Raw genomic sequence first — 7,114 nt, forward strand, 5'->3', positions numbered from 1 at the left:
CTCTTCCGATCTTATGATTATACATAAGCAATTTTTCTCATTTCTTCAAACTTAATTTTTTGTAAAAAAAAACAAAAAATTATCCTTTTAATTATTTTTTATGTTTCCTTCTTATTATTATCATTTTTTATAGAATAGAATAATTTTACAAAAGAAAGAAACATGTACGGATATATATGGGCATTTTGCATGTAATTATATATAATTATATAATTTTTTTTAATAAGATCGCCTAAGTGAATAACACAACTAACTTCGAGAGCGCCTTTACGGTCACGACTGGATCTTAGATGCCTAATAAATTCTATATGAATTTTCTTTTCAGTACTTTAAGATGCTTATAAGCATCGATTGATTAGAAAGATCAATATGATATTTCTATTCTAGCCTCAGCTAATAATTGCGTTTCAAGTCCGAACAATTAATCGGCGCGCAGTTTAAAGGCTGTACATGGATTTCAGAAAAATTCATATAGCATTTATTAGGCATCTAATTGTAAGATCCAGCCGTGATCGTAAAGACGCTCTCGAAGTTAATATAATTATATATTTTTATATATGTTCTTATATGAAAAATTGTTGACGTTTTCGATGTGATGGGAGCGAGAGTAAATTCTATATGAATCTCCCAAAGCTGAAGATGATTCGAAAGTCAAAGTGAACCGAAACGTTCAGTGGAGTAGACTGCAAGTATGGAATAAGGATCTGTAATACAAGATATCAAGACTATATATGCGCCTTACTTACCGCACCGAAAACTCTCATTAGCCTTTTGTTCTTATTTTATTAAAAATCACTTTTTGATCAATTATGATTCATTTTAATGTCATTTTGATGTGCGTGACCTGCTGTTCTGCTTGAGACATGACTAACAGTAGACGTGCTTACACATTCTTTAAATTTTCACTCTGCAAGCAACAAGCGAATTATCATTCTGGCGTTTATATCATTGTAGCTTGACCAAAATGTATGATATGGGCATACGCAAGCGACAGCTGAAATTCTGGTCGGCGAGGAGACCGTTTTGCCCGAAAAACATGCTAGTCGCCGAACCGCTGTCGATCCAGGAAGCTACGCCCGTTTTAGTGTTCGTTGGTATTGCCACCGTGTTGTCTATCGTGATCTGCATAATGGAGAACCTTATTTATTGGATCTGGCCCCGGTAATGATCCGTGTTGAAAAGCTGAATAATTAAGGGAAAGGGATAGCGAATTTTTTAAACTTTTTATTCGTTTGGTCTGTTTTTTTTTTTACAGATTATCAATATCTACCAACGGACTACGGAGCAAACTGCAGTGTTGTCCGACGAGAAACGACGCACCAATTTCGCCGGGCGAAATATTCTCGCGCGAATGATCAAATAACATGTTATTATTTCTATACGCCACTTCCATATTCTGACGCTTGTTCAATTAGATTTTATCACGGACAGCTTGTGTGTGTTTATTCATTAAACGTACGTGCAAATAATTGATCACCATCGTGTGCGATTTGCTGTAGCTCGACAGTGACACGTTCTCTAGTTTTTCATTCCCCCGACGGAATGTCGTAGCGGAATGTAAATAAACGATAAGGCACGTACGATTTCAAGATATCGTGTTTAATATTGAATCGATGCTGAAAAATTCAAAGCACGTTGCAGCCGACCCGTGCAAACTTAATCGAGCTGCATTTCTATTTCGGTTAGCTCTTTCGTTTCTTCGCATTCATGTGTGCAGGTTCGCCGTTCCGCAGGACTTTTAATTACTTTTCCCGCAGCGATATGCGTAAATTCAAGCACGGTGGAGCGTATGTGGCACTCTTCTTCGCTCTATTGCGATTCACTTGCAACGCTAACCCGAGAGACAGCGACTTTATTCGCGACTATTTCGTGAAAAAGGCAGTGCGAAATGTTGTGGGATTCTCTTGCGGAGATTTCACGAGTAGGTGAAGCTATAGCTTGTAAAATATGAAATCATAAAGTGCTTTTTAACAAAGCGATTTTTCATGTCTCTCTCTCTCCCTCTCTGTTTCTCTCTCTTTTTCGTTCTTTTTTTTTTATCACAGGTGATTTTTATTTCATGAAATCGTTAAGCAGAGCCGGTATATTCACGATCATCCGGAAACACGATACGAATATCAATTTACGACGATTCTTGAGCACTGACGCGTGGGGCTTGGGGGTCGTCGTGGATCTGCGTTGTCGCAACGAAAGCGCCGTGGACATCTTCGCCGAGGTAAAGGAATATTATACACCGAGAGAGAAAAATATAGTTGGAATAACCATGATTTTACTATAATTTATAATGCATTTCGGAGACAACTATAAAATTATGATTAATTTAACCATGCAAATTATAGCTGTTTTAAACAATGCATTATGATTATACATTATAATTGATATTATTTTTTCGTTTAATTATTTTTTAGTTATTATTACAATATCAATGGTAAGCAAATGTCAAGAAAATAGTTATACTTACTATAATTGCAGTTGCATTTACTAAGTACATAAAAATATTTATTATACTTGTCTCACACATACTTGATATTTTATATTAATATTTGAAATTATTATAATTTATAGTAAAATTTTATATTTGATAGGACTATACATATAAGGCTATTATTACTAACATTATAGTAATAACAACTATAAAAATAGTGCTCCTAACCATAATTTTTTACCATGCAATTATAGTCACAAATACCAAATATTTTTCTCTTACAATCAGTGTAGAGTCGATCCTTATTGATCATCTTTATTTACACGGTACTTCCAATTCTCTTATGTAAAACGTGAGAGGAAGAAAGAATAAAGGGACTGATATATTTCATGTTTATTAAATTATCAGACTTCAAAGTACCGCATGTACGATTACTCGTATCACTGGCTGGTTCTGGGATCAAAGCTAAACAGCAGCGTGCCGCTTTTGAACGACAGCGCTTACAGCATGACGACCGACTTCGTGCTCGCGATAATAAACGGCAGCGGTTACGATCTTTACGACGTTTACAATCATTGCAAGTACCGCGGCGGTACGTTGAACGTGACGGAGCTGGGCCGGTGGCGACGGGGAGAAGGTCTTACTATCACCCTGACTCAACCCCTGGTCGAGAGGAGGGCCAACATGCACGGCATGACGTTGAAGATATCAGGCGTGGTGCGTATCGCTGAATATAATATAACGGCTCTACAGAAAAAAAAATGAGAAAACGTTTAAACATTATATTATACTGTTAGCGTATGCTTTATCGTTTTTAGATACAGTACAGGCCGAAGAACATGCGGTTGGAGGACTACATGGTCGACATTAACACCAGATCTTTGGACAGCATGCATAAGTTCATGTACGCGATGATATCTCACACCGCCGATCTCTTCAATTTTAGGTATTTTTCAGTTTTTAGGACTTCGGTATTTTTGAATAGCTAATAGTTGTTGAGTAAAAATAATTTTAAGATGCGCAAACGCCAACGCGGTACAAAGCGGATTTTGGTGCTTAATAATATTTTTATATATGAATTTTGATACAATTCTCAGTTCAAGTAAATTGCATCAATCGATCTTTAAAACGCAGCTGAACATAATATCATAATTAAATTGCCAAAGCAATCTAATAATTCGATGCTCATTGAGAATCTTTTTAATCCTGTGAAAATAATTTATGCAAAAAATATTGCCTCAGCCAAGATATAAAAATATTAATATATTTTATATAAATATAAATATTAACATACAAAAATATTATTAAGCCAAGATCCGCTTTGTATTGTGTTGGCGTTTGCACGGTCGATTCTGATACTTATAGTTGAAAATATATTTTTTTCAAGTGTACACGCTTCGGAGATAATTTACTGGGATCGTCACAGCGTGCACGGCTTGATATTCGAGATATTGCAAACAAATTACATCGACTTCGGCAGTAATCCCAGGATTATGGTATCCGAGAGATTGGAATATGCCAGCTTGATCGGCGCGGCGTGGCCGATACGGTATCGAGATCGATTTCGCTTTGCGATGTTAGGAAAACATCAATCCGATTAACGGATTAATTAATCTCGTTCCTTGCAGACCCTGCTTCATGCTGCTGTCCACCCCGTCGAACAACATCAAGCTGGAGATTTTTTTCAAGCCGTTTGCGGTTCACACCTGGTACCTTCAAGCCGTGTTCATCGTATTTTTCATGTTCGTAATGAGAATAATAATGAGACGCGAGGAGGCGACCAGAGAAGAGGAATATTCCAGCGCCGTGGTCGTTACTATCGGCATTACCGCTCAGCAAGGTAAAAATAACGCATAAATAACAAAAAAAAAGTATCATCTCGGTAATTTAACGGGTATAATCTCTTTCGTATAGGTACAAATTTCTTTCCCGAGCGTATCACGGGCCGTATCGCTCTTCTGCAGATCCTCGTGTTCAACTGGATCATGTACAATTATTACTCGGGCAGCATAGTGTCGGCTCGTTTGAGCGAACCGCTCGACATGATGGAGGACGACGTGACGGTTCTCGCGGACAGCAATCTGAAAATCGCGGCGGAGGCTGTGCCGTATCTGAACTACTTTCTATACGTACGCACGTTAATTTCCATGACACGTTGAGACACGTATACGCGTACCAAGTGAGATTCAGAAAAAACTGTACAGCGTCCGGTTTTGTATTTTCAGAAACTCAGCTCGGAATCGAATTACTTTAGGAAGAAGCGCTGGGATCCGCTGCCGGAGTCGAAGCGGTACATGCCGATAGAGGAAGGCATGAAGCAGGTGAGCGAGGGTATTCTGGCCTATCACACGGATCCGAACACGGCGTATCCCTACATCGAAAGGACATTCGAACCGAGCAAGATCTGCGCATTGACGGAGATCCATCTGTTCAAGCAATCCGTCATGGGCATGTACGCCAGTCGCAACCGTCAATTCACCGAGATGGCGAAAATCGGGTGAGCTGTCGTGTTTTTTTCCCCCCCTTGCATGTACGACGATGGCTCGTCTAATTGAGCGAGCACAGTTAAGAAATTCTTTTCTCCAGGCTGTCCAAGATGTTCAATACCGGGTTGCGCGATCGGCAGATAAAGTACTGGTCGAGCAGAAAGCCTCAGTGCACGCTCGACACGCTGTCCACGAGAAGCATATCCGTATACGAGACCGCCCCGGCTTTGATTCTGCTGGCCTTCGGCGTGCTCGTCGGATCCCTGATATGCGTCGTCGAGAATGTCATCTACTATCGATTCACGAGGTAAGCCAATTACGCTTGGTCTTGATACGCCCTAAGCGTGTAAAGCATGCGTTCGGGAGGATTATCATAATTTTGACCGCAGAGAGGCAACGCCGACGAGACGATTGAGCAGCGACGGCGGCAGCGGCGGCGAGCCTATTTACGCGGAGGCGACGGCCGGCACGAGCAAACACAATTTACCCGAGTGAAACCGCCTCGCCGCCTTGGGGAAGTAAAATATTCACGAGTCGTTCGTGCGTTATAATTGGCACATTCGTTAGTGTCTCGTTATATTTATTTCACGCGACACGCGGGACGGCGCACGCCGTTACAAATGTAATTTTTCCCACTCGTCCCAATATTGCTCTAATAAAGCTGTGAAATTCAATTTGCATTCGCAGAAACAGTCTCTCCGCAGAAACTTTCCTATGAATACTTTCGTAGAAAACGACCGGATAATATAGATAGGGGCAAATCGATCGTAACAGATTCGACTTGAGTTCGGGGTAATTGATGAAGAATAGGGACAGAAAGTAGAGAACTTTGAAACTGAGGAGGAAATCGCGTCATATACGGGGTGTCTCGGAGCTACTCCGGAAAATTTTGTAACGTTGACCGCCGCATGAATCGCCCGGACGCGGTGTTCGCCCGCGGAAAGAATTCGAGAGGCTAATCAATTAAACAAATTCTTCGTTGAAGAAGGCTCATTCCCCAAATTGGTAGGAGAATCTGACCGACGGGATGAGCGACGAGAGTGACGAGGCACCCTGTATACGGTTTGTATCACAGTAGCCGCGCTGTGATTATGCTGTCATGTCAATCGACGTTATGGATATTATGGATGAGCCCGAACTCTGCAAATCGTTTCTACTGTCTCGATTCCTGCCGCGGTCTCGGATACGAAATTATCCCGGTTTTTTATAACGAATGAAGACGAAAGGGGGTAGACGTCGCGTCGCAATTCGCGCAACCTCGTCGTAATTCGCGCCGCGGTGTACCGAGGAACAATGTGCCCGACGTACCGCGTTATTCTCTTGCAAACGTTCGTCATCGTCGCATATGCGCAAACCAGCCAGATCATTCGCGATTATTTCGTCTACAAGAAGGTGACCAGAGTGGTGGGATTCTCCTGCGGAGATGTGGATGGTAAGTCGAGCGTCGCGCGCGTTTTTTCTCCGTGTATTAAAAAGTATATAATTCTCAATAGTTCGCGCGGAATGAGATGAGCAATTCGCTAGATTCGAGTTTAATAATTCTCTTCGCGCAGAGGATCTCCTCACGATGAAACTGCTGACCGACGCCGGGATGGCCACGGCGATTAAACCGGCTGGATTGCAATTCGATATACCGAGGTACCTCGGCACCGATCGGACCATGGGCGTGTTTGTGGACATACGGTGTCCGAATCAGAACGTCAGCGGCATTTTCGACGAAGTGAGAATTTCGAAATTCCCAGTAAACGAAAATGGATTAAAATATATTGAAAAAGGTTCATTTCAATGTTCGCGAATGCATATTTCTGGAAATCCGAATCCATTTCAATGCCCGTATATTCGTTTATAGGAATTGCATGAAGTATTTTCTATGCCATTCAATCCAAAAAAGTATAAGTTTTAAAAAGAAAAGCGTGAATATTAGTCAATTCAAAATGCTAAATAGGAAATAGCTGTTTTTTTTCAATCTAATTGAGTTCAAAAAAAGTTTTTTGTGAATTAGGAAATGCATCGTTTCATTCCATCTAAATACAAGAAACATTATATTATATTAATACTACACGGAGAGAATGATTTTGCTGGATTCAGATTTGAAAATAATTTTTGTTATACAATCAAAATAATTTTGTTGGAAAGTCAAACTGATTGCTAAAATATCAAAATAATTTTGTTGAAAAGTTAAAAATGCTTATGATCGGAAGAG

At 40.4% G+C, this 7,114-nt stretch overlaps 3 protein-coding genes across 3 annotated transcripts in view; all 3 read left to right on the forward strand.

The window, feature by feature from the left end:
• Positions 1–1,977, forward strand: part of LOC105450484 — a 6,033-nt gene extending 4,056 nt beyond the window's left edge. Inside the window, exons 9-10 of the mRNA XM_011690336.1 lie at positions 955–1,161; positions 1,256–1,977. Of these exons, the coding sequence (XP_011688638.1) occupies positions 955–1,161; positions 1,256–1,355 (307 nt within the window). The 3' untranslated portion in view covers positions 1,356–1,977. The remainder of the gene's footprint in view (positions 1–954; positions 1,162–1,255) is intronic.
• LOC105450444 lies at positions 1,751–5,421 on the forward strand. The gene is made up of 10 exons (XM_011690283.1): positions 1,751–1,921; positions 2,046–2,215; positions 2,834–3,142; positions 3,244–3,371; positions 3,813–3,974; positions 4,054–4,265; positions 4,340–4,554; positions 4,651–4,922; positions 5,012–5,218; positions 5,301–5,421. The coding sequence occupies exons 1-10, from the start codon at positions 1,762–1,764 to the stop codon at positions 5,404–5,406; spliced, it is 1,941 nt and encodes a 646-aa protein (XP_011688585.1). The 5' UTR covers positions 1,751–1,761; the 3' UTR covers positions 5,407–5,421.
• A 747-nt stretch (positions 5,422–6,168) lies between these two features.
• Positions 6,169–7,114, forward strand: part of LOC105450443 — a 4,169-nt gene continuing 3,223 nt past the window's right edge. The window contains exons 1-2 of the mRNA XM_011690282.1: positions 6,169–6,343; positions 6,465–6,631. Of these exons, the coding sequence (XP_011688584.1) occupies positions 6,205–6,343; positions 6,465–6,631 (306 nt within the window). The 5' untranslated portion in view covers positions 6,169–6,204. The remainder of the gene's footprint in view (positions 6,344–6,464; positions 6,632–7,114) is intronic.

The sequence above is a fragment of the Wasmannia auropunctata genome, unplaced genomic scaffold, assembly GCF_000956235.1.
Source record: "Wasmannia auropunctata unplaced genomic scaffold, wasmannia.A_1.0 LD336061.1, whole genome shotgun sequence".
In the NCBI taxonomy this organism is placed as follows: Eukaryota; Metazoa; Arthropoda; class Insecta; order Hymenoptera; family Formicidae; genus Wasmannia; species Wasmannia auropunctata.

Coding starts and splice junctions, on each gene's coding strand:
- LOC105450444 (XM_011690283.1), top strand. CDS start 1,762: ATGCGTAAATTCAAGCACGGTGGAGCGTATGTGGCACTCTTCTTCGCT. Junction 2,216..2,833: donor CCGTGGACATCTTCGCCGAG/GTAAAGGAATAT, acceptor TTAAATTATCAG/ACTTCAAAGTACCGCATGTA. Junction 4,923..5,011: donor ACCGAGATGGCGAAAATCGG/GTGAGCTGTCGT, acceptor TCTTTTCTCCAG/GCTGTCCAAGATGTTCAATA.